Source organism: Bos taurus, chromosome 23 (assembly GCF_002263795.3).
Source record: "Bos taurus isolate L1 Dominette 01449 registration number 42190680 breed Hereford chromosome 23, ARS-UCD2.0, whole genome shotgun sequence".
NCBI lineage: Eukaryota > Metazoa > Chordata > Mammalia > Artiodactyla > Bovidae > Bos > Bos taurus.
The window spans coordinates 51,683,766-51,708,588 of record NC_037350.1 but is presented as its reverse complement, the minus strand read 5'-3'; the positions used below and the strand labels follow the sequence as shown (position 1 = coordinate 51,708,588).

The 24,823-nt window shown below is 59.7% G+C and overlaps 1 protein-coding gene and 2 long non-coding RNA genes across 6 annotated transcripts in view; 2 read left to right on the top strand and 1 right to left on the bottom strand.

Moving 5' to 3' along the window:
• LOC101904396 (uncharacterized) overlaps window positions 1–2,348 on the bottom strand; it is a 43,840-nt gene extending 41,492 nt beyond the window's left edge. The window contains exon 1 of the long non-coding RNA XR_009492617.1: window positions 2,216–2,348. This is a non-coding gene — a long non-coding RNA (uncharacterized lncRNA). The remainder of the gene's footprint in view (window positions 1–2,215) is intronic.
• Window positions 2,349–3,155: 807 nt separating this feature from the next.
• FOXF2 (forkhead box F2) lies at window positions 3,156–21,415 on the top strand. 4 transcript variants are annotated; one of them, XR_009492615.1, is made up of 5 exons: window positions 3,156–4,338; window positions 7,126–7,388; window positions 9,212–9,437; window positions 12,430–14,778; window positions 15,815–21,415. XR_009492615.1 is itself a non-coding variant. In XM_003587751.6 (2 exons), exons 1-2 carry the CDS (start codon window positions 3,171–3,173, stop codon window positions 7,290–7,292), a joined length of 1,335 nt encoding a protein of 444 aa, XP_003587799.3. In that variant the 5' UTR covers window positions 3,156–3,170; the 3' UTR covers window positions 7,293–7,990. The 4 variants fall into 4 exon arrangements, 1 of the variants encoding a protein (XP_003587799.3); XR_009492614.1 differs by having other exon boundaries at window positions 12,430–21,415; XR_009492616.1 differs by lacking the exons at window positions 9,212–9,437; window positions 12,430–14,778; window positions 15,815–21,415 and adding an exon at window positions 8,625–9,008.
• Window positions 21,416–22,108: 693 nt separating this feature from the next.
• On the top strand, window positions 22,109–24,489 carry LOC132343666 (uncharacterized). Its single transcript, XR_009492619.1, has 3 exons — window positions 22,109–23,034; window positions 23,424–23,597; window positions 23,761–24,489. It is a non-coding gene; the product is annotated as an uncharacterized lncRNA (long non-coding RNA).
• Window positions 24,490–24,823: the final 334 nt, after the last annotated feature.

The window sequence follows — 24,823 nt, the reverse complement described above, 5'->3', positions numbered from 1 at the left end:
AGTTTCCTTATCCCTAAAGGGGAAGGTAGAGGACCACCTGAGGGTCACATGAGATGAATGCAGTGAAACCTACGAGGAACACATGGAACGGCTTCCAAAGGCAGAAGGGAGAGCTCCAGGAAAGAGGTTTGACGAGGAGCCCCTTGCTGCTCAGATAACTACGAGGGGCCCCAACCTCCAGAAGGTCCTGGAGCACAGGGCAGCAACGAGACCCTGGGGAGGGGGCCCAGGTCTGCAGACCTGCTGCCCAAAGCCTCCTGCCTCCCCAGCATCTGCCTGGCCTCCTAGGACTCTCCCCAGGCTGCAGGCGTGTGTGTCTTGCAAGTTCAGAGGGTTTAGGTAAAATGGGAAGCACCATCATTTAGATGGCAAAGCAGTTTTAAAAACTGTTGATGACTTAAGCAGGTAAGTTGGTAGAAGCCAAAAAATGTATAGTATTTTTTTTAATGAGTATCCATGAACCCTCTAAAATCCTGGGCAAATTGAGAATATTTTTTCTGGAAGAAGGCTCCACAGCTTCCATCATATTCTCAAAAAGACTCCCAAACTGAGAACTACGGGTATGCAAGGTTATCACTAACTTTGTCCCGGTTTTAGGGTTGGTGCTTTTTCTTCACTCTCTGGATCCTAAAAGCTTTAAGGACCTGAGATCCAAGGGACCCAGAATTCCAGGTGCAGAAATCAGAGAGGGCTGAGAGCCAGTGACACATCAGCTTACTGAATTTTCCCCAAACCCACTGCCTGCCACTCCCAGCTCCAAAGGAGATGACTGCCTTCCTTGTCCCTGTGCTTCTCAGCTGTGCCAGTTGCCACACACACACACACACACACAGGGGAGCTCCTTTCAGATATCCTTTTCTCACTCAGTTCCTACTGTATTTCATTATTTTTCAGACATTTAAAGCATTGATTTAGTAAACACACTATTTATTGAATACTTCCACTTTTACTTGTAATTAAGTTATTCCCTGTAAAATGACAAAAGGGGTAAGAGAAAAAACACCGTGAAATTAATGGGCCCCTATCAAAAAGGGGGGGGGGGGAAAGACGCTCACCAGTCACTCAGAAAGGAATTCTTAGAAGTGGAAACAACTGCAAAGCCCCTTCCCCATCTCAACCAAAACATCCCATCCGGAAAAGAGCGGCTTGTTTCTTTTTTCTGTTGGAAATGAGCGGTAAACTGAGTTCATTTGGGCCGTGTTTTCTTAGCTGACTCTCGGCTACAATCAAGCCCTTTTCGGACACATTCCCATGTAGGTACCAGGGGTGCTCTGGAGGAAGCTGTCGACGCCTGTTCAGCTAATTTAGGTTTTCTTTGTCTAATTACAGTGGAGCTTAGGGAAAAGGAGCCGGGCTCAGGGCAGTAAACTGACACTCGGCCTCTGTGTGTGGTATCCAGGCAGGGTTTGATGGAAAAAGCCTGCTTCCACTCAACTTCAGGTCACTGTCTGGGGCCAGCCCAGCCCAGCCCCCAGCCTCCCCTCCCGCCCTCCGTCTCCCCTCTCCAGCCCCACCGGCGCGCTCAGCCGGGAGCAGCCCTGGGCTCAGGGCCGCCCGAAGACCTGGGGTAGCCCCAGGGCCCGCCTCGAGCCTGTTCCAGCCGGGCGGCTCTGGCCGCCACGTTCTTGGGACCCTGCACCACCTCTCTTTCTCTCCGCCCCGCTGAGCCGTCCCTTCTGAGCAGCCCTGCCTCCCCTGCGGTCCGCGGTCTGCAGCACCCGCTCCGGGCACCCCCATCATCCCTCTGTGGCCCCAACGGCTCCCAGTCCTCCGACCCCGGCCCCCCCTTCCAGCCCAGTCCCTGCACGTGTAATCCAGAAACTAACGGTCCAGGCTCACTGGGAGGGCGTCCCGGCCTGCCTCTTGCTTAGCTGGAGAGGACCGGCCACGCTGGGTGGAGCTCTGTCCCTGGGGGGCAGCTTCGAGGGGGCTCGCGGGCCGGCGGGGGCGGCGCGGGGGCCCGGGGTGTCAAGCCGGTGACAGCAGCCTCCCCGCCTCGACACAGACAACAAACCCGGCCACCTCAGTCCTGTCACTCCTCAGGGCCTTCTTCCTGCATTTTGTACAAACTCTCAAGTGGGAACGAAAGGAAGTGGGGACAGAAGCAAACAGGCGTCCTCTCCGACCTGAAAGGAGACTCTCCACGGGCCGGGCCTCGGCCTTGGCCGCCGCTGCGGGGGCTGCAGGGCGGGCCCGAGCGGGGACGGCGCGTTACCTCTGGGCGTCGGGCGCCCGGCGCGCGGCGGGGGCTCGGCAGCCTCTGATCGCGGCGGGCGGACGGCGTCGGCGCGGGCGCAGGGGCAGCGGCTACGGAGGTCCGGCGGCCGCACACTCGGCAGAGGACCGGCCCGGGGAGGGGGGTAAGCGGGGGGAAGGGGTAGCGGGGGAGGGGGGTGGGGGGAGAGGGGAAAGGGAGGGGAGGGGAGGAGCCGGGTGGGCCGCGCCGCCGGGGGCGCTTGGCTCCGGGATGGGCGACAGGGGTGCTGTCGGGGGCAGAGAGAAAGGAGGTTCCCTAAAGTCTAGGTGGTCGGGTTCTGCGGGGCGGGGGCGGCGGTGTCTTCCAAGGCAAATGTGAGCCGGGGTGCGATCCCTAGGCTTGCAAGGGGGTGGGTGGGGGACAGGGCGAGCGCCCGGCAGAGGCATTAAAAGGCCAAGGGGGACCCCGGAGAGCCAGGAGCGAGATAAGCGAGGGAGCGGCGGCGGCGGGGGGAGGAGTGAGCGCCGGCCCCGCGCGCCCTCCGGGGGGGCGGGGAGGAGGGGGCGGGCGGTGGGGGGACGGGGGAGGCGCGGGAGGAGGAAGTCCGAGAGACAGAGCGAGCCGCGCTCCTGAGGGGAGACGTCGGGCTCGTCCCCGGGGTCCCGGCCGCGGTCGCCGCTCGCCCGCGCAGCCGCCCGGCCGCTCCGGCTCCGCGGCCCGGAGGCCGCCGCGCAGGCCGGGCCCGAGGCCCGGGGAGGGATGCGCCGGGCGCCGCCGGCGGCCCGCGGCCTCGGCCAGAAGCGCCGGCAGGGCTGAGGGAGGCGACGGCGAGGCGCTGGCTCGCAGCGGCTGCGGCTGCAGCCCGGGCGGAGGGCTAGGGCGCTCGCCCGGCCTCTGGGCCGCCCGCGCTCCCGCGCCCCCGCGCCCGGCCCCGGGCCCGCCCCCGCCGCCCGGCCCCGCTCCCGGGCGCCCGATGACCTCCGAGGGCGGGCCGCCGCCACCCCCGCCGCGCCCGCCGCCGGCCCCGCTCCGCCGCGCCCGCAGCCCGGGCCCCAGCGCGCTGCAGGCCGCCCTGATGAGCCCGCCGCCCGCCGCCGCCGCCCTGGAGGCCGCCTCGTCGTCCTCGTCCTCGTCCTCGGCCGCCTCCTCGGCCGGCGCGGCCCCGAACGCCTGCAAGAGCGCGGGCGGCGGCGCGGGCGCGGGCGGCGGGGGCGCCAAGAAGGCGAGCGCGGGGCTGCGGCGGCCGGAGAAGCCGCCCTACTCGTACATCGCGCTCATCGTCATGGCCATCCAGAGCTCGCCCGCCAAGCGCCTGACGCTCAGCGAGATCTACCAGTTCCTGCAGGCGCGCTTCCCCTTCTTCCGCGGCGCCTACCAGGGCTGGAAGAACTCCGTGCGCCACAACCTCTCGCTCAACGAGTGCTTCATCAAGCTGCCCAAGGGCCTCGGGCGGCCGGGCAAGGGCCACTACTGGACCATCGACCCGGCCAGCGAGTTCATGTTCGAGGAGGGCTCGTTCCGCCGCCGGCCGCGCGGCTTCAGGCGGAAGTGCCAGGCGCTCAAGCCCATGTACCACCGCGTGGTGAGCGGCCTGGGCTTCGGGGCCTCGCTGCTGCCGCAGGGCTTCGACTTCCAGGCGCCCCCGTCGGCGCCGCTCGGCTGCCACGGGCAGGGCGGCTACGGCGGCCTCGACATGATGTCGGCGGGCTACGACGCGGGCGCCGGCGCCCCGGGCCACGCACACCCGCACCACCACCACCACCACCACCACCACGTCCCGCACATGTCGCCCAACCCGGGCTCCACCTACATGGCCAGCTGCCCGGTGCCCGCCGGGCCCGGGGCCGTCGGCGCGGCTGGCGGCGGCGGCGGCGGCGGCGGCGGCGGGGACTACGGCCCGGACAGCAGCAGCAGCCCCGTGCCCTCGTCCCCGGCCGTGGCGAGCGCCATCGAGTGCCACTCGCCCTACACCAGCCCCGCGGCGCACTGGAGCTCGCCCGGCGCCTCGCCTTACCTCAAGCAGCCGCCCGCCCTGACGCCGGGCAGCACCCCTGCGGCCCCCGCAGGCCTGCACAGCAGCATGTCTTCTTACTCGCTGGAGCAGAGTTACCTGCATCAAAACGCCCGCGAGGACCTCCCAGGTAACGTGCTGCCTAGCCGCGGGCCATTGCCTCTGGCCTCCCGGCTCTGGCGGCCGAGGCCTGGGCAACGCGGCGCCCTTTTGGAGAGGGTGGGGTGACAGGGCCTCCCCCATACCCTTGGCCCCCGCCGGGCCTCCGGAGTTTCCACCCCTCCAGGAGGGAAGGAAGCGCCGGCGTCCAGAGTCTCCGCGGGCTGCAGGGCTCAGGCCTGGCTTGCCCGAGGGAGAAGGCTCGCGCCTTAGGGGACCTTGGCCAGGGCGCCGTGGCTGCTTTCTTTTGTCTTTTAAAGTCGGTTTTGCTGTGCTTTCACCTGAGAGTAAACGCTGTGTCCCCAGGAGGGCACGGGGTAGGCTGCACTGGGCCTTGCTGAGAGGTGTCCGGAGCAGGGAGGCAGGGCCTCCAGGAACAGAGGGGCCGGGGGACCATCACAGGAGGGACATGTGGCCAGGGAGGAGCGGCGCCCCGGCCTCCCCTCAGTGGGCCCAAGTCGATGACACACGCGTGCGGCCCAGGCCCGCAGGCCCCAGGGCCCAGGGGGCTCCCCTGAGAAAGGCCTGCCCTTGGGCCCCACTTGCACTGTTGCTGGTGTAAACCGTGCTGGTTGCAGATTATGAAAATTTATTGACTTGCCTAAGGCGATGAGAGGTGGGGGGGCAGACGGGGTGGAGGAGGGAATTTGAATATTTAGCCAGGTTTATGGGGACCGTGGAGATAAACCTCGTATTAACCCCTCTGCGGCACGCTGGTGTGCAGGGCAAGCGGGGCTGGAGCAGACCCATACCCACCGCACCTGGAAGAGGGTTTCCAGGCTGACACGCCTGCACTGTACGTTCGTGCATCGGCGTGGGAGCAGAGCGTCAGGGAGAGAGGAAGCCCAGAAATGGGCAAAAGATGTTGGATCCCTGGACGGTGAAGTTTCCCGAATAGGCCTTTTAACTGCGGGTCTCAGAGGTTAACTAAACAAAGACCGTCTGGGCGGACCACACCGGAGAGGATTCCAGCCTGACTCAACCCACTGAGAGCGGAGTCTTGTTCAGTTTTATGGGAATTTCAACAAGTAACCAACACAGCCGACCCTCCGCTCTTATTTTCTTTAACCCCCTCGGACTGGCTGTCAATCAGCGCCGGGCGCGCGGCGCGCTCTGCGCTCCCCCGCCCAGCGGTTCGCCTGCGGGCGCCGCGGCCTCTCCTCCCGGGTCCCCGCTCCGGCCGCCCGCTAGGCCACCACCTGCACCCCGAGGCCTCGCTGTTGGCCTGAAACACTTCCTTAAACTTTCCAAATCGCGCAGACAGAGCTTTCTGACCATTCTGAGAGGCCACCCTCGTCCCGCCCCGCACACCAGGCGCGCCCAGGTCCCAGAAGCGCGGAGACCGGCGGGCACAGCCCCTCTAGAGGAGAAGGGACTCCGCCTCCCAAGCCCCAGGGCTCGCGCGCCCTTCGGGCCGAGTCTGCGGCCTGAGGAGTCCCTGGCCAGCCTGGACGCTCTGCTTCGCCCTCCTCACCCCCACCGCCCCTCCAGTGCCCTGACCCCCGCCTCCGCCAACGCTCTTCCCCGCGGCCTGGCGGCCGTCTCCCGGGCCAGGTCCCTCAGGAACCCGGGGCTGCGAGTGGAGCAGGGAGGCCGAGAAAGAGTCCGGAGCGCGCACCCAGCTCGCCCCGGAAGACCCAGGCCGGCGTGCTCGAGGAGGCCCCTCGGCCTCGGCCTCATCGAAGCGCCACAGGGGGCCGCGGATTAGAGCCGCGGGAAGCGGCGCCGCCAGGTGCTTTAGCCTGGGGGCGGGAGCACCTGCGCGGCCGCAGGGACTCGCGTCTGGGCGCGCGGTGGGCCGCAGTCGGCGCCGCCCGACGCCGAACATGGGCCGAGCTTCTGGCCACGGGGCTGCCGGGCGGCTCCGCAAGCGCAGGGCGACCGGGCGAGGCGCCGGGCCGCGGGGTAGGGTGTGTGCGCGGAGAACCGCCCGCCGGGCACCGGTGAGGGCTGCGGATTCCCCAGCGCGGGAGGCTGGAGAGGCCTCAGGGAGCAGGCCTAGCCCAGCGAGGCCTGAGAGGCCTGCCCCTGGACCCCCAGCCAACTGCGCCCCCCCGGGCCGGAGGCGCCGAGAAAGCAAAAGCAAAAGTCGGCGACAGGAGGCCGGCCTCAGGTCCGGGAAGAGGCTGCGGGCCGGCCCGGCGCTCCAGGGGCTCCCGGCGCGGCGGAGGGGCCGCGGCCGAGCCCTTGCCCAAGGGCAGGCCCTGTCCTTGGGCTCTCCCCTGTCTAGAGGCACGACCCCGGGACGGGCGCGTTCTCCCGGCCCCTCTCCCCGCCAGTGTTTTCTGCCCCCTCCGCTCCTCCTGCCACTGCCTGGCGATCAGTTGTTTGGGAAATAATGCGGGGCAGGGGCTGGAAACCAGAAGCGAGGGAGCCCGTGGTGTTTCTGGGCTGGGAGCCCTAGGGCCAGTGCCCAGGGCCCGGGCCGGTGGCTGTTAGAGCCCCTCCGGCCTCCAGGATTAATAGGAACTCAGGAACGAGAGCCTGGCTTCTGGGTAAGCGGCCTGTGCTCCGTGTTTGTGGGCCCCTCAAAACCAAATAGCAAACCGGAATTCCAAGAGTCATCCTGTGGCCAAAGCTTGAAACTCAGACATTCTGGGGCTGGGTTTCCTCTCCCAGGTTTTCAGCAATAGAAAGACAGGCCCACCCGCTTGGAGTCAAAAAGAGATGCATGTTAAAGGACAATTTTAAGAATCACAGGCCGTGCCCTAGTGGAACAAACGTTTCTGAAGAGCGTTTCTCTTCTCTCCCCTTTCAGTGGGGCTCCCTCGATACCAGCACCACTCCACGCCTGTGTGCGACAGGAAAGACTTCGTCCTCAACTTCAACGGCATCTCCTCCTTCCACCCCTCTGCCAGCGGCCCCTACTACCACCACCACCACCATCAGAGCGTCTGCCAGGACATTAAGCCCTGTGTCATGTGAACGCAGGGCGGGGGCTGGCCCAGGCCCCCGCCGCCCCCCGGGCGATGACCGAGGTGGACTCCCAGCGTGGCCACGCCAGTCACTTGGAGACCCCAGGTGAGCGTCACGCATTGATGTTTGTCCACTCTTGGTAGGAGGACAACCCCCGGTGAGGTAATGCCCCAAACACACGGAGGCTCCCAGCGACGGGAGATGGTGAAAACTTACCACGCAGAAAACACAGCCGTGGAACTCTGGGATCTTCCTTGCCTTCAGTAATCAGGGTCTGAAACAGGCAGACGGGCTGTGTGTGTGTGTGTGTGTTTCTTTGTCTATGGAAAATGTGTGTGCTCTTTTTTTAAAAAAGGCAGTGCCCAGCACAAGATTCCAAGAGAGCCTCATCTTGTTGCCTGGCTCAGTGGGAGAGCTGTATTTTGCCAAACACTACCTTTGGATCCAGGTGCCAAAGAACATTATCAAGAAAGTATTTAGCAATGATGTGTCTAGTTTAAGAAACGTGGTCTCCAGTATTGTGACAATACAACGTTTTTACAAGGCTGTTTTCTACCACCATAGTTTAAAGATATTTTTATGATCTTCGTGTATACTCACACTTTGCTTGTATCTTAAAAGGAGGATATATTTGCACTTATGTATACTTTTACAGTTTGCCAAACTATTTTGATGTACAATTTTTTCAATAAAATGTATATAACAAATAGTTGCCGGGGGGGACCTCTCTCCTCCATGGGCATCTGATCGCCAGGATGATGCAACTCTACACTGGGCAGGATTTTTTTCTAAGCTGTGTAATTGGCGTGGTGTGGGGTCTGTGCCTTGAGTAACGCAGGCCAGGTTCTGATTGCGGGTCTTCTCGGGAGAGAAAGGGAAGAAGAAACGTTTTCTGTTATTTCTTTGCTTCACCCTCGCTCTTTCTGGCCAAACCGAAACCAGAAAGTGAAAGGAGGTTAAAGGAAAGCCAGGCGCCCCTGCCCTTCGCTGTCCTTCCCAAGTGCCCGGCCTCTGCACCGTGCTTTCGCTTCCCCGCCGGCTGGGCTGGGCTGCCCTCCTCCGGCTGCGAGCAGAGGGCAGGTGCCCAGGACACAGGCCCTGCATCCTTAGGTGGCCGTCAGATCCCTGTGTCTGGAGGGGAAGGTGAGGAGGGTGTGGGCAGTCCTGGCATCAGAGACAGAAGCAGGATGAGGCATGTGTCCACCCCCAGTTCGGGGCACAGAGGTCGGCGCCCACGTGCCACCCCGGTCTGCCTCTCTGCTCCCATCCGTCCTTCTCCAGGGAGCCGTGGTTTCCCTTGGGATTCCCTCTTGGCCATTTCCTTTCTTGCTTGGTTTCCAGGCCTTCCCAGTCACAGATGCTGAAGGCCGGGCTGAGAACTTCTGGACCGAGAGAGGAGACCAGCCTGGGCAGAGGGCCTGGTGCCGGCCAGCCCTAAGGAGCAGCCTGCAGACCCCTGAGCGAGGCAGAGGTTCTCCAGGTGCTGAGTCCACTTTGAGGACTCACCTTGGATTCCCACTTCCTGCAAGCTGTCCCCCGGTCGGTCACCAGGCCCCCGATACCCCAGGGTGGACATCTCCCACCCTGGGACTTTTGCATGCCGAGTGAGTTTTCAGTCCAAAGACAGTCTCAGTTTAACATCTTGTTTTACAAAGTCCTAACTGTCTGCCTAATCCTGAGGCTTCCTTTCTATATTTTCCAAAATCTCGCTGTGATTTAAACATTTTTTTGTGTCTGCTTTATCATCTTTGCAGTTAAATAGGGATTTTTTCCCCCTTTTATTCTGAGCTACTCGGGGGCCTGCTATAAATTATGAAGTCAGTTTCAGAGTCTGCTCCGACCACAGTGCTGTGTTTACATTCCTTGCAAGGCAGCCGGCATGGTCGTAATTTATATCCTAAACACTTGCACATAACTTGTTTATACAGAGAATGACGTGCAAGGAGGGCTGCGGCCGGCCCGGCGAGCCCAGCGTGCCCCCTCGTGGTGAGAGCCGGCCGGCGCCTGGGATGCGGGGTCCGCGGTGCCCCAAGTGGCCGTTTTGGTGCTTTTCCTCCGACTCCTCTGACGTGAGGACGCCGGTCCTGTCGCAGATCCGCCCAGACAGACCTCAGAGATACAGTGGGCTCGGCTTAAACTAAACGCTGCAATACAGTGAGTCACATAAACTTCTAGTTTCCCAGGGCAGGTGAAAGTCATGTGTGCACGCTGCTGGGGCCCGTCAAGAGGCCAGTAGCACTGTGTCCAAAAAGCAGTGTGCAGACCTCAATTTTAAAACATTTTATCACTAACAATGCTCGACCCGGCTCTTCCCTGGCGGTCCAGTGGTTGAGAATCCGCCTGCCGATGCAGGGGACGGGAGTCTGATCCCTGGTCCGGGAGCATCCCATGCGCTGTGGGGCAACCACCGAAGCCACATGCAGTACGGAAGACGCAGCACAGCCAGAACCAAGTGCAAACGAGTAATTGTTAAAAACGCTGAACCTCGTCTGAGCCTTCAGTGAGCCATGGTATCCCAGTGACATCAAAGACCGCTCATCACAGACCACCGTGATACACATAAGAATAATAAATACTAATGCTGAAGTTTCACATAGCGTAAGAATCACCAAAATGTGACAAAGACACTAAGTGAGCAAATGTCACTGCGAAAATAACACTTTTGCGTGGCTGTACGCAGGGGTGCCACTTTGAACAAAAGGCTGACCCTGGGAAGCCCACCACGGTGAAGCCCAGTGACAGCGGTGTCACTGACGAGACTCCTTTGTCTGGCGTTGCAGACGCGGGTGCGGTGGCCACATCGGTCACTCAGGGCTGATGGAGCACAGGCTGCTGGGCCCACCCCGACTCTGATAAGTCCGAGGAGCCCGCATCCCCAGTCAGCTCCCGGGTGATGCTGGCAGAGTGGGTCCAGGAGCACACTTTGAGACCCACAGGCCCAGCAGTGCAGTCTGAGTTACAGAGATTTTACAGGTTCAGACGGTGGGTGTTAAGGCTTGTACGTTAATTTGTTAGGCAAAGATCTGAGAAGGTTTTTTGAAAGCAGGTTGCACACAGAAATGTCTCTGATGGATCACTGGCCCCTGGGAAATGTAAGGCCTAACTTTGAGCTGAGCCCTGCACAAGGAAGTGGAAACCCCCTTTTTATCCAAAGCCACGATATGCCCTATTCCATTCTAGTCACCTCTGCAGAGAGCTCAGGTGGAAGCACTGAGGCCTCTCTACCTCGGTACCGAGAGTCTGGGTTAGTGACGTCACAGCTCTCCAGACAGACAGCAGTAGTGATTAAAGCAGGCAGGAAAAGGAATTCCTTTGTTGGTGATAAAAATCTTTAGAGGGTGGAACAGAGAGAAGGTAAAGGTCCCCTCAGTGACCCCCAGACACAGATGGGTCAGGCAGTAGCAGCAGCAGGGGTGGGAGAGAGGGAGCAGTCTGCAGAGGGGGCTCTGTCTCGCAGGAGCTCCCGTCCTGACAGGAGCGGGGCAGCCTTGAGGCAGGGCTGTGGTCCTCCGAGCCCATGGCGTCCTGCGGCCACCACAGGCACCACTGTGAAGCCCACGGTCTTCTGCTTTCCTTGACTTCTGCCAGGATTCTGGGCACGTAAGTGGATTCTCCCGTTGTTCATGCCCAAAGCTTCTCAACTGCTGCAGCAACGGTCAGAGCATTTGGGGAGAATCATCTCGACTTACATTTTAGAAAGTGGAAGTCTGATTTCCAGGAAAATCTTCAGGTATTAGATGGAATTAGCACCTCCTTCCCGAAAGAAAACCTCCCTTGTAGATTCCTATCTACCTAGTCACCTAGTGACTGAGCGAGCATAATGGTGATTAATTCAGAACAGGCAGCAGCTTCTGGAGCATGGAAATGTTTTTTAATATATTTTATCAGAGCGGAAATACATTTTACCAAAACTGCCTCCACGAAATCCTATCTGAGCAAGGAAAACACCCCAGATGCAGCCACCGGGCCAGGCTGGGTCACAGCTCACGGATGCCAAGCTCATTTGGGAGAAAACGCAAGTGCTAGAAGTCCTTCCAGAGTTCAGCCCTGAGTGTGCGGCTCCTGACCGGCATGTGTTCAGGGCTCCAGTCCCGGGGGTCTCGGCCTGAGTGCGTGAGAGCGAGGAGGGGGTCTGGGAGTGGGTGCTGAAGGAGGTGCCTCAAGTGTCCCCTCCGGAAGGGCCCCCTTCAGCCCAGGAACTGCTGTCTCACAAGAGAGGTGTGGGGGCCTGACCCCCGACAGCTCAGCACCGCCCGGGACGGGCAGAGCTCCCCAGAGTCACAAGCTGCTCCCACTTTGTTGAGTCTGGGAGCCTCTCTCTGCCATAGCCGTCGTTCGCATGGCTGGGACGTGGCCTGGGACCCCCACTCCATTTCCCATGCTCATCCCACCGTGGCCCCAGGCCCATCCTGTCACCCCACATTGCCCACCACAGGGGAGGGAGAGGCAGGGCACAGAGACGGGGGTGGGGGCTTGAGCTGCACAGGGGGCGTCTCTTCGTTGGGGCTCCCCTCCCCCGTGTGACCACACCACCATGGTCTTCCTTACTCCATCCACCCCAGCACTGACAGGTAGAAAGTGTTAGTTGCTCAGTCGTGTCTGACTCTTTGCGACCCCTTGGACTGCAGCCTACAGGCTCCTCTGTCCTTGGGATTCTCCAGGCAAGAATACTGGAGTGGGTTACCGTTTCCTTCTCCAGGGGATCTTCCCAACCCAGGGATCGAACCTGGGTCTTCTGCACTGGAGGCGGATTCTTTACCATCTGAACCACCAGGAGAATGTGGTGGGGGGGTGAGTGGCTGAACCACAGGACAACCCCCACTAATGGCTGTTCTTCAAGAAGAAGAACCTCCATCAGGAACTGCTTTCCTGGGTTGAAATTCGAAGTGACCAGGCTGGCATTCGGTCCAGAGAGAGCGAGTCAATGGCTGTTACTTGGTGACTTGTCCACCACAGTAGTGGGTCACAGCCTTGGCTCCTGCTGGGGACCTGGGGAGCTCTGAACGCCATGCATGTCACCCCCAGCCAGGGAAGTCGGCTCCCGGGGGGCCTGGCCCCGGCGGTCCTCAGATGGCCCCCAGCTGCCTCTGCGGCTCGGGTGGGATTGACAACCGCTAATGAACACGATCTTGTTTATGTTTTACAGAAACCCTCTAAGGAAGGCCTTATCGTCGTGGGTTTCAGACGGAGACGGCCATCCAGCTGTGTTTAGCTGGTGTCCACACCGGTGCCATGCCTGGCACACTGCCTGCCCCCCGGCAGCTTTGGGTGGGGGCGTGAAGCACCGGGTGGGGGGATGGGAGGCTCTGGCCCCAGCCCACACCGGGAAGGGGTCACCACCCCGTGGCCACAAGGTGTAACCTCACAGGAATCAGTGATCCTGGTTCCTCCTGAGTAGGAGGGGAGCACCAATGGGGGATTGGAGGGACGCAGGGCCCCCAGGCCCTGTGCGCTGACAATACTCCATCCATCAGGGCCAAGTGGGGGACCCAGCACTGACTGGGAGAGCCTGGTGCCTGGGCCAGTGCCAGAGGCCCTGCTTAAGTGGGCAGACACGCACATGCACATACATGTAGGTGGACAGACAGACATGGTCACACATACACAGATGCGTCCACAGACACACATGGAGACGTGGACACGCGTTCACACGCCGCCCACAGACACACACGGAGACGTGGACACGCGCTCACATGCCGCCCGCAGACACACACGGAGACGTGGACACGTGCTCACACGCCGCCCGCAGACACACACGGAGACGTGGACACGCGCTCACACGCCGCCCGCAGACACACACGGAGACGTGGACACGCGCTCACACGCCGCCCGCAGACACACACGGAGACGTGGACACGCGCTCACACGCCGCCCGCAGACACACACGGAGACGTGGACACGCGCTCACACGCCGCCCGCAGACACACACGGAGACGTGGACACGCGCTCACACGCCGCCCGCAGACACACACGGAGACGTGGACACGCGCTCACACGCCGCCTCTTGTTCAGTGGGCTTCCAGCCCAAGAGCTGAAGCCCAGCCTTGCATCACACCTGCTGTCGTTCCAAGTCTCCAAATTGACCAGAGCAGTTTAATAACTGCCTTCTGAGGCTTCCTTCTCTAAAGACAGGAATTTCCCCTCCTCTGATTCTAGAAGCAGGAAAACAGCCTCTTTTCAATGTCACTTTTGTTTTCAAAGGCTAAACCGACCTGCTGCCAGAGGCAAGGCCACAGCTTGGAACCAGGGTGGGACCCACAGTTGTCCCAGACACACATGGCACTTGGGGTGGGGGCATGGGCGGCTGCTCCAAGGGCCGAGGTCCCCGTGGGCTCTGCACCGCCCGCCTCTGAGCGCTCGGCGCTCCCTGCAGCGGGGAGAGCAGCTCTGGGGGGGGCCTGTCGGGCTGACCCTTCACATCAGGACCCGAGCTCGAGAGGCACGAGGCAGCGGCCTGGATTCCACCCGGGTCGGAACCCGCCCAGCAACACCAGGGAACGTCGCTGCCCAGCCTCGAGGGCACGGTTGGCTGGCCCCCGTGCGGACTGTCCCTCTGCTCCAGGCGACAGGGAGGAGCCCGGTGCCTTTGCTTCCCCAGAAATCGCCTGTGGAGAAAGCTCACCTGCTCAGGAGGACGTGCCCCGGAGGTCTTCAGACAGCCTCTCCTCTCTGCTCGTGTGCCCCCGAGCAGAGGCAGGCAGAGAGGGCCGCTGGGCTGAGGCAGCAGCACTGGGGTGGTTGGGTCTCAGTGTCCTAAACAGGGCAGCAGGGCACAGGTCCGTGTCCCGGGTTTGGGGGCGGCAGGGTGATTGCAGGGGCTTAGCCGGTTCCCGCACAGGGTGGGCGGGTGGGAGACGGATGCCTGGCCTGGTAGAACTGCAGGGGGCAGACTGCCCCCGAGGATGCTCGGAACAGGACACGGGGGCCCAGGTGTCGGGCCCGCAGAGGGCAGGTTAGAAGGCTTCTGCCCTCGTCTGCGGGGGCAGCGGTGACAGAGGGCCACAGATCAGGGGGCCTAAGCGGGAGGCGTTAATTTTCTCAGCGTCCTGGGCCGGGAGCCCTGAAGCCAGGTATTTCCAGGGGCTGATTCCTCCCGAAGCTCCTCCACGTGGGTAGACGCCGCCTCCTCTCTGCGTGTTCACGACCTTGTCCTTTTGTCTGCCTCTGGGCCCAGGCGCCCCAGGGCTTTAGGGATCCCGGTCCTGTTGGATCAGGGCCTCCTCTGGGACCTCCCTGCGACTCTCTGACCTCTGTAGCGACCCCACCTCGCAGTCAGTCATCAAGGGTGAGGATTTTACAGGACAGAATTCATCCCGGAACAACTGTGAACCAAGTTCGAGGCTGAACAGAAGCTTGACTTCCTACAGCCTGCCGCCTGCCGCCCACCGCCCGCCTGCCCGCCTCCAGGTTGGGGCCGAGCGGACAACCCTGGTGCGGCCGGGCTGCCCATCCCCATCCGCCTGTCTGCATCCGCCCCTCGGTGACCAGGAGCCAGGTTCGTGCTCCTTCGGGAACCCCGGCCCCTCCAGCCCACGCTCCAAGCTAGGACCCCGTAACTCCCTGGGGAGACGGGGAGGGGCGCACTCCTGAGGCTGGAGCATCAAACAGGCCCTGCGTGGAGGAGCCCAGGTCCTGAGAGACCCGAGAAGAGGTCCGGGAAGGGGTCCTTTCCCAGGCTGAACTGGGGAAGAGCGGGAGTTACCCGCACAGTGTCATGAAGGTGGAACGCTAAGGAAAGCTGGGCCCAGACAGGTCCACCGGGCGGTGGGAGGGCCAGCCCCCACCCCGGGCGCCCCCAGCTCCACACACTGAAGCAGGCGGTCGGCAAAGAATGTGTGTGGTGGGGGGTCACAGCCTCCAGGGAGGGGGCTCCCCGAAGGGTCTCTGGCCATCCGTGAGGGGCCCACGCGTGTCGTGCTGTGGGTCCAGGAAGTCCAGGGACACAGCCCAGACTGTGGGGACACCCCATTCTCATTGCACAAGGAGTGGACCCCCAAAGGCTGGCAAAGGCAGGGGGCCCCTAGGGCTTCCTCCTGCCTGCTCCTGGTCCCAGGAAATCTGGCGCTCTGCCAGCCCCAAACCTCCCACCCCAGAGAGACAGCTCCCTGGGCTGAGAGCAGAGCAGGTTCCGACCCACCTTCCGGCCAGCTCCTCGCCCAGGTGTCGGCAGGAGCCCAGCCCTGGCATGGGGGTGCGGGTAGCTGGCCGCCCTTCTGGGGTCTGGCCCAGGCTCCCTTGTAAGGACCCAAACTCTGCTCCCTCATTTCCTCTGAGAACTGAAACACCCCCATGGGTTGCGCACAAGGGGGGACCCCTGGGAGGGAGCCAGCCAGTAGCCCCCCAGGACCGAGTCCTCCGCTGCCCATCTTTAACCCAAGCCCCGCGGGCCTCCCAGGACCAGAGCAGAGGCTGAGTCACTGAGGGGTTTAATTTGGAAAACAAGATCACAAAACCAAGAAAGAAACCACAACTCTATTAGCAATTACATGCCGTAGGAGGTCAGAGTCACAACTTTCATTTTTCTTCCCCAGATTCTGTGCTGGCATTAGAGGAACGTTTTCTGAATTCCCAGGGGAAGGGCCGGAGCTTTGTTCTGGGACTTTGCTCCCTGCGCTGGCGGAGCCCAGATGAAAACGTTAGATCAGATCTAAGCACTGCGGACAAGCCAGGTTTTTTAGGACAAATTAGGGCACAGGACCGCTCCCTGAGGACCGCAGGGCACGAGAGCCGGAAGCAGGCGGGCCCTGGTGGGAAGGAGCCGAAGACAGACACGAAACCTGCAAGGCCGCTCAGCTGGCGACCTGGGCCCGGGGATGGGGCCGGGACCCTCAGAGCCATGCCTCGGAGACCACCCCGGTCCTGGCCCCGGTTTAGAGCAGCCCCTGGCGCCCAGGCGGGAGCCCCGCACGCCCGGCTTTGTTGTCTTGCCCTCCCGCCGGCTGCTTCCGAGAGGCGCCTCTTCTCCGCCTTGTTTGATATTTTCAGATCCGGGCGGCGGGCGCAGGAGGATGCTTCAGGGTGTCTTGTTTGGTTTGGAAATATTTAAATGTCTGCTGCATTTCCTCCAAGAGGGGACGTGTCAGGGCGGTGGGAGAGCCCTGCCCTCTGGCCTCGGCCCTGCAGGGACCCTGCCTCACTGCCCACCGCCCCCCACCCTCGATGCCATGGGGGAGAGGCGCCCCACGACCCATTTACAGGGAGGGACGGCTCCTCGCTGTCTTTACGCCAGCCTAGCTGACGACTGCTCACACTGAGGGCTCCTGGAAGCCTCTCCCACACGGTATGAAGCTCCGTGGGGAGATGTGTGCTTTCCATAGGTCTAGACGCTAGGGGCCACCACGGAGGACCAGAGCCTCTGAGAAGGAACAGCATGTAACCAGGCAGCCTCTCCTGCTTTGTGATAGGTCATGAAGCCGTAAGTGGCCACCAGGATGTGGGTGGCCCTCTCGCCCTGCGTGAGCGCCCTCTCGCGTGGGGCCCCTGGGGCCTCGGTGACCGCCTCCTCAGCACAACCAGGCACTCGCCTCCCCCACTCCTGAGATTGACACGAAGCCCCCCACCTCCACGACTGCCCTCCCAGCCCAGGCAGGGCTGGGCAGACGGGCAGACAGGGCAGAGGGTGTGAGGCTGATGAAGCGAGATGGGGTGGACCAGACTGAGGCCAGGGCTGGTGGTGAAGGAGACCTGACCACGAGCACCCAGCCACCGCCCACTGCCTGCCTGAGCCCAGGCCTGCCTTTGGGGTGGGCTGGGGAAGCCCAGTGTGGTTTTCTCCTCCTCCATTTTCCGAGGTCTGCCTCCAAGGGGGAGCCGCTTTTCCCTCTGTGCTCCTCATCCCCCGCTCCCTGGTACAGAGGGTCCATGCTGGCAGTGGCTGGACGCCAGGTCCCTGGCCCATCCCCCGGCATGCCGTGCCGAGTCCCTGCCAAGGTCCCTGCCGGAAGCTGCTGAGGGCTTTGCAGAAGCTCGTCTTCAGGGAAAGACACTGAGGAGAGACTTCTGAGTGCGGCTCATTTCTGCGCATGCCTCCCTCCCTGGCCAGCCCGCCCAGGGCCTAGGGCCTGGGAAAGCCACATCCACATGCCAGGAGTCGCCTTGCCAAGTGGAGCATGGGCTGGGCCCTGGCCAAAGGGGATTGAGGGGATGACCGTGAGAGCCCCCCAGCCCGCGCTGGTGGGGGAAACACTGGGAAGGACTGGACTCAATCCCCCGCCAGGCAGCCTGCCAGCGCCGCTGGGCTGTGAGCCCCTGGGCCTGGGACCGCATGAGGGGTGGGCACGTCCAGCTCCGGCCACTGGAAGACCCCCAGCGCCCCTCCTCCCCACCACCCCCACCCCCGCCCCCTCCTGAGCCTGGTCACAGGCCCCCGGGGTCCACCCCCACACTTTCTCTCTTACTAAGTTTATCTCGGCAAGCGGCCCCGGCCTTCCTTTCTTTGTTTTTTCTCCTTATCTTGGAACACATCTGTTTCAATTTTTAGCTTTTTGATTTGCCGTAGGTTTTAAATAATTGTTTTCTGTTTCTTGATGGACACATGCACATCACAGATGGAGGGGGAGGGTCCACTGTATCGTCTTGTAGCTCTGGGTTTTCTTACAAGAATCAGAGTAAATTTTCTGGGTCTTCGAGTGAAACATGTGTTCCTGTAGGTGCCATCAAGGGAGAGCTTACTGCCAGTTAGACGTGTTCTCAATGAACTCTGCCTACAGGAACAGTCCCTGTTTTGCTAGGATTTGTACAGTGAGAGGGTGAGACTTCATGTCCACACAGAGGCCAAGGGAAGGCTCTGAACCAGCAGGACGAGGAAGGACCCCTCTCAGACCTCCCCCAGGAGCGGGTGCTCCAGGTGTGAGCAGCACCTGACTCAGGATGTGTGGGAACCTCAGGGGACGGTGGCCACAGGGACTCTGCAGGGGACGGAACCCGGGGTCCCCGGCTGAGCGGACACGGACGCCCCGTCTCCACCCTGTCTCCGCGGCAGCCAGTCTGTTGTCACCCCACACCTGCCGGCTCCTGGGCAGGCCCACGGGGACTGGAGAGGAGGCCGCTCCGCAGCGGCCAGTCCTCCCACCGCCCCCAGGACAGCACGGCCTCTGCCAGGCCAGGGCCTCAGGGCCGGGGAGGAGGAGCTCCTGAGCTGACAAAGCAAGAGGGACACTGCTGCCTCCTTTCTCTGCTCCTCACTTTGCTGATCTAAAATGTTCACTGCTTCTGGGAGTCCCATATGACTAAGAAAGATGCACACAGGTGAATTCTTAAGCCCATAACTTGAACCTCTTAAAAGCTATTGTTTCCATTTATCATATCAACATTTTTTAAAACATTAGTTGCAATTTGAAAAAAGAAAACAAATCAGGTGGAACCGCACTTTCAGGGATTTGAACAGCAGGCAGCGAACCAGCGAGAGAGGCTGGAGCGGCTCAGCAGAGCCCTGCCCAAGGCAGCCAGCGTGGGCTAGCCACAAATCCAGCATATTATGCAAAATCTCTTTCTTAAATATTGGCTCATAGTATTTTTTAAAACACTGTACCAGCTCAATAAAACATCTGCTGGTTAAATTCAAGTGACAGGCCATCTGTCTGCAAACTTTGGTACAGATTTTGCATCCACACCAAGGATGAACAGAAGAAACTGGTGATTAAGAGTGAGAACATATTTGAAGAAATACTCTTGGTAATATGGATGAGTCTTAGATCTCTGAACTGATGAAGAGGACATGAAATACGATGCATCCAAAGAAAAGGCGTGGGTGAAGCTCCTCGTTGTGCGTTGTTGCAGGAAACACCATCATCCCATGCATGTAACTTAGAACTCATCTTTACCAAGAGACGTACCAGCAACTTAGGAGCACGGGGATGGAGGGTGAATTTGAGGCAGTCTTGGGCAAACAGTGGAGTCACGAAGACGACTTGGGCCAGGGCTCCTGGGGCCCACCAACTAGAAGGGCAGCTTTGAAGGGTTATTCAATTATTAAGAATAAGGAAAACATCCTGGAAGGAATTAAGCTGAGGCTCATATCATACGTGAATGTTACTAAGCAGTGTCGCAAGGAGACGGCCTTGATCATGAGTGGGGCTGGCTGTCCGGACACGGGGGCAGAGGGGCAGAGACTGTGGAGTTCGCGTATTCACAAGTCAAGTCCACTCAGGTGTTCGAGTCTACCCGTTCACGACTCCGTGAGCAGCGTAGACCCTGGGCTTGTGGAGACAGGGGGACTGCCTGTGGGGTCCCCACCTCACAGAGCATGTGGCCTGCTGGAAAGCGTGAAATAAACCCAGTGTCCAAAAGCCTGCAAAATTGTAAAAGAAATGCTGAGCGCGCATTGAGCAGCCCTTGGAAACTGCGCAGCGGCGGGTCCTGCCTGAAAACAAACGGGAAAAGGCAAGATCAGCAGCGACGGGGAACTGCCTGCACCCCGTCCCCAGCCAGGACGCTCACCTGAGGCTGTTAGGGCGCAACAGCCCTCAGGGGAAGCCAAGCTGGAGGGGGGAGGACTGTGCGAATATGTAGATGCTGCCATTAAAAAGCGACTGTTGCCGGTCAGTCACTGTCTGTTTGCAACCCCACAGACTGTAGCCTGCCAGGCTGCTCTGTCCATGGGATTCTCCAGGCAAGAATCCTGGAGTAGGTGGCCATTTCCTCTTCCAGGGGATCTTCCCAACCCAGGGATCGAACCCGCGTCTCCTGAATTGGAAGCAGATTCATTACCACTGAGCCACCAGATAATTATAAGCAATTATAAGCAATTACACGCTTGGAAAGAAGAAACTCATGACCTCAGGACAGGGTTAGGGTGCCCCAATCAGATCATACCAGGGAAGGTCATTGTTCACAGCCGTGATCTTGGGGCAGCACCTGGAGCCACCCGCACCCTCATAAACCTGAGTGGGACCAGATTTCTAACCTGCCCTGGAGACCGTCCTCCCTCAGATGCCCTCCAGGACGAGGAAGCCTCCACCTGCCCCAGACGGTTTATGAAGTACCTGCCTTCCACCCTAAGCTCATCATCTACCGTCACCGGAAACTAACTGCTGTTGAGACAGATGACAACCGTGCAGACTGTGAGAGGGGAGCCGAATAAAGGCTGGAGCAGGCAGGGAGTGCTGAGGAGCGCGAGGCATCTGGGCGCCCTCGGTGACGCCAGGCCGGGGGGTCGAGGCGCAGAACCCCCTTGGAATCCCCTTAGCCTGCCTCGCGCCTGGAGGTGAGGGTCTGGCCGTGTGAATTTCCTAAGCAGGGCTGGCTCAGCCCCCGCCTGGCCCTCCCGTTGCCAATCACAATACAGCTCCAGCGAAGCTGCCAGAAAAGGCATCAGGGAGCGCCTCTCCGAGCTGCTTCTCCAACTCCAGTTCCAGGTCCGACTGCCGGAGCCACCGGACGGCCCCGGCCGAGCCCATCGCCCTGACAGCCACACGTCTGTCCACAAGGACGAGGACGAAGAGGTGGCGGGAGGCAGGAGGTGCGGCATCGAAGCCGCAGACTCAGGTGCCTTCACCCTTGTCTGTGGGAGGAGATGCAGTGAGCTGCGACCACGGGATCCAGCGGGCGGCTGCAGCCCAGCCCAGCCAGGCCCGAGTGGGCGCCCAGGGAGCTCAGCTGGGCCTGAGTCCCAGAGTCTCGTCTGCTGGCGCATCCTGAGCTTTTCAGGGCTTTTCTCACCAAATGCCAAGGGAGGGGTCAGGCAGTCTCTAGCTTCTTCCTGCTCTAAACCTCTAGGACTAGAAGACAAGAGCCTGTCTCAAGGGTTTTCAGAACAGTAAGAGCTCAGTTTCCAGGATAAAACAGGAGTGTGGCTGCAGCAGCCTCCTTTGACGCCAAGAATTGGCATGGCCCCCGGCCTGGCGCGGGATCGCCAGCACCTCGGCGGATGCAGGGGGCAGGAAGCCGGCCCTCCTCTCGCCAGGACGAAAGCGAGTCGTCACGTTGGTGTAGCAGCAGGTCTCTCTCTAGCAGTCACCACCCTCACATTGCGTGTGCTGCATCCCAGAGCAGATGTTACTGAAAGGTTGTTGTTGAATCACACGAATACACCGGGATTCTTGGCCCCCGGAGGAGAAGAATTCAATCCGGGGCCAGAGACGAGGCTTGATCGCTCGGAACTTTTGTGTAATAAAGTTTTATTAAAGTATAAAGGAGATAGAGAAAGCTTCTGACATAGGCATCAGAAGGGGGCAGAAAGAGTACCCGCTTGCTAGTGTTAACAATGAGGTTATATAATCCAAAGAATGTCTGGAGGTTGTAAAGACCTCCTCCGACCTACTCCCATAATTTACATTTTAAGATAACACTGTCCTCAGGCAAGATACATCCTTGTAAAGACCAGGTATACTCCCATAATTAACATTTTAAAATAACAGAAGGTTGAATCCAAAGACTGTCCTTAGGCAGGATACATTATTGATATATAATCCTAAGGAATGTGGAGAAAGAAAAAAAGTTTGTCCTTTTTTCCTCCTTGAGAATTCCAGACCCCTCTCTCCTTGGGGACCCCTAGACTCCCTATCAACCTGCCTAGGAAATGACTCTCTCATTACGTAGCATTTTCTTTTATCTTCCCAGCTACTCTTCAGGTAGATTTGTAAGGAAATGAGGCTCAGAGTGGGCAAGTAACTTGCCCGAGGACACAGAGCTGTGACCCCACACTCGGTGGTGTGGCTGGAGTCACACCAAGTCTCTGAGCTGCGGAACCTGTCTCCTCCCCATCCTGAGACCCAGGCGGCTGTCAGGTGGCTCCCAGGACCGATGGAAGTGCAGGGAACAGCAGCGCCTTGACCATGGCCTTCGGGCGGGGAGGGATGGCACGGCGGGGGGGGGTGGTGGGGAGCCACGTGGGCAGGGTCTGCTCAAACCAGGTCGCCAGGGCTGGGCCAGGATGACGGGACGCTGGGGGTTGCCGCCCACAGGGGTGAACAGAAGAGGCTGCATGCGGATGCTGGCTGCACAGAGAGAGGCCATGACTCAAATTCCTGCCCTGGTGGTTCCCCCCACCTCCCAGCTGCAGAGCCAAGCCCGCCAGTGTGATCGCCACCATGGGAGGAGCCCGGAGCCCTGGAGGATGGACCACCCAGTGGAAGCCTAATTAGGATCAGGCTTCTCCACCAGGAGGGCCCGGTGCTCCACTACGAGATAGTCTCTGCCGCGAAACGCCTTCCAGCCCCGCCTCCAGCATCAGCCGCACCAACCTCAGGAGCAGGGGCAGGCGGTCCGGGGGTGCCCAGCCCACGGCACTGCGGGACGCCCATATGCCTGCCCCCACGGGACCTGGTCCTCCTCCTTCCAGGCCCAGCTTCCCCACCGCCCCCCACCTGCACCCCTACCCCTCACCCCCGGCCCCTGTCACTGTCCACCCCACTGCCAGGACCTCAGGCAGCGAGGAGCTCAGGCCCCGTGGCGAACTCTGCATCCCCCCAGATGTGGCGTCAGCAGCTGGTTTGACAGCCCCTGACCTGTCCATGGCCACAGAGTGGCTGAGTGTGGAACTGGGCTTCCAGGCTAGGCCAGGGGCTCCTCCTTGCTGGGGAATCAATGTGAGTGCATGACAAGTCCACCGAGGGAAGGGACTGCCCAACAGCAAGGACAGGCCCGCTCGTGGCCCTGAGCTTCTCTGAAATCCCCGTCAGGCCATGCACTCAGCAGGCCATTTGAAGGGTTCGCCGATCCTGTGAGGATAAGAATTTGCAGGTCTTAGCTATCATTTTCTGTCTCGCCCAGACACTAGACACGAAAGTGAACAAAGACGCGGAGTTTATGTGTAAGTGGCAGAGAGGGGTTGGGGGAGGAGGGAGGGGTTGGGGGGAGGAAGGAGGGGTTGGGGGGAGGAGGGAGGTGGGACCCTGCCCGCCCCTTCACATTGAGAAACCGAGGCCAGTGCTGTGCATCCGAGTGGGAAATCCCTCCTCGCCTGTGTGTGGTCACACCCAGCTCACGGAAACACCTGCTCTATATGCTCACAGACAGGAGAAACGGGCTTTCATAATTGTAGATTTGAGCCTGGAACATTTAAAAAGGGCGATATTTTACCCCAACTTCACAGAACCCTTGTGGACAAAGCCAGTGGAGTTTATGCTGGCACACCTATTTTAGTAATGCACTGAGATATTTTTATTCTTTAAAAAAAATTGGAATATATTTGCTTTACAGCGTCGTGTTGGCTTCCGCTGCACGATGAAGTGACTCAGCTGTACGTATACCTGCATCCTCTCCTCCCTCTGGAGCCTCCCTCCCCCCGTCCCACTCCCCTAGTCATCACAGCACCGAGCCGAGGTCCCTGTGTTAGCAGCCCCCACCAGCTGTCCGTTTTGCGCACGGGAGTGTGTAAGTATGATCTCCCAGTTAGTCCCAGCCTCCCGACCCCTGTGTCCACAAGCCTGTTCTCTACATTTGCGTCTCTATTCTTGCCCTGCAGATAGGTTCATCTGTACCATTTTTATTTATTCCACATGCTATTATTTCAAATAATTTAACTCTTATTTTAAAGGATGTGTCACTTGAGGTCCTCTCTGGGTTCTTGTACACGAAGAATCAGATGCCAAGACAGTCTGCTGAGAGCAAGGGCAGCGCCCGAGAAGGGCCCCTGCCAGGAACACGGAGGGTCTCCCTCTGGGCACGCCATCCACCCCCGCCCCAGAAGGGGCTTCCTGAATCCCAAGGAGAGCAGCTGGGATCATTCCAGGAACATCTATCATTCAGACACGCTATTTCCCTCCCCTAGAACTATCATGATGGGAGGAAAAATAAAGCTTCAGCAAAACTTGAGGATGGTTGTTGGTAACACAGACAAATCACAATCTGTATCCATCGTCCATGACTCGTGTCTGGTACTCACTGAAATCCAGGAAATGGACGTTTAGGGCAAACTTGTGCATCTCACCCCCATGGACAGTGGGTGGGGCCTGGAACTTGCCTCCTGCGGTCAGCCCCCCTCTGCTGTCCTCAGCTCGGAAATCTGCCTTCACCTGCTAGACTCCGCCCTCCTCATTCAAAGAATACTAACGCATATATATGGAATTTAGAAAGATGGTAACAATAACCCTGTGTACGAGACAGCAAAAGAGACACTGATGTATAGATCAGTCTTATGGACTCTGTGGGAGAGGGAGAAGGTGGGGAGATTTGGGAGAATAGCATTGAAACATGTATAGTATCATGTATGAAACGAGTTGCCAGTCCAGGTTCGATGCACGGTACTGGATGCTTGGGGCTGGTGCACTGGGACGACCCAGAGGGAGGGTAGGGGAGGAAGGAGGGAGGAGGGTTCAGGATGGGGAACGCAGGTATACCTGTGGCGGATTCATTTCGATATTTGGCAAAACTAATACAATATTGTAAAGTTTAAAAATAAAATAAAATTAAAAAAAAAAAAAAAAAAAAAAAAACAAAGAACCAGAGCTCTGGTCTTCAGTCATCATCTGGCTAGAGAACCCAAAAGTTGACATCCTGAAGGTATTCCTTTCACACACCTCCTCTGCTTTCAAAAATAATTCTAAACCATACTATGATGTTTTTCCAATAAGAAACAGGTTAGTGTAGTTTTTATCTTA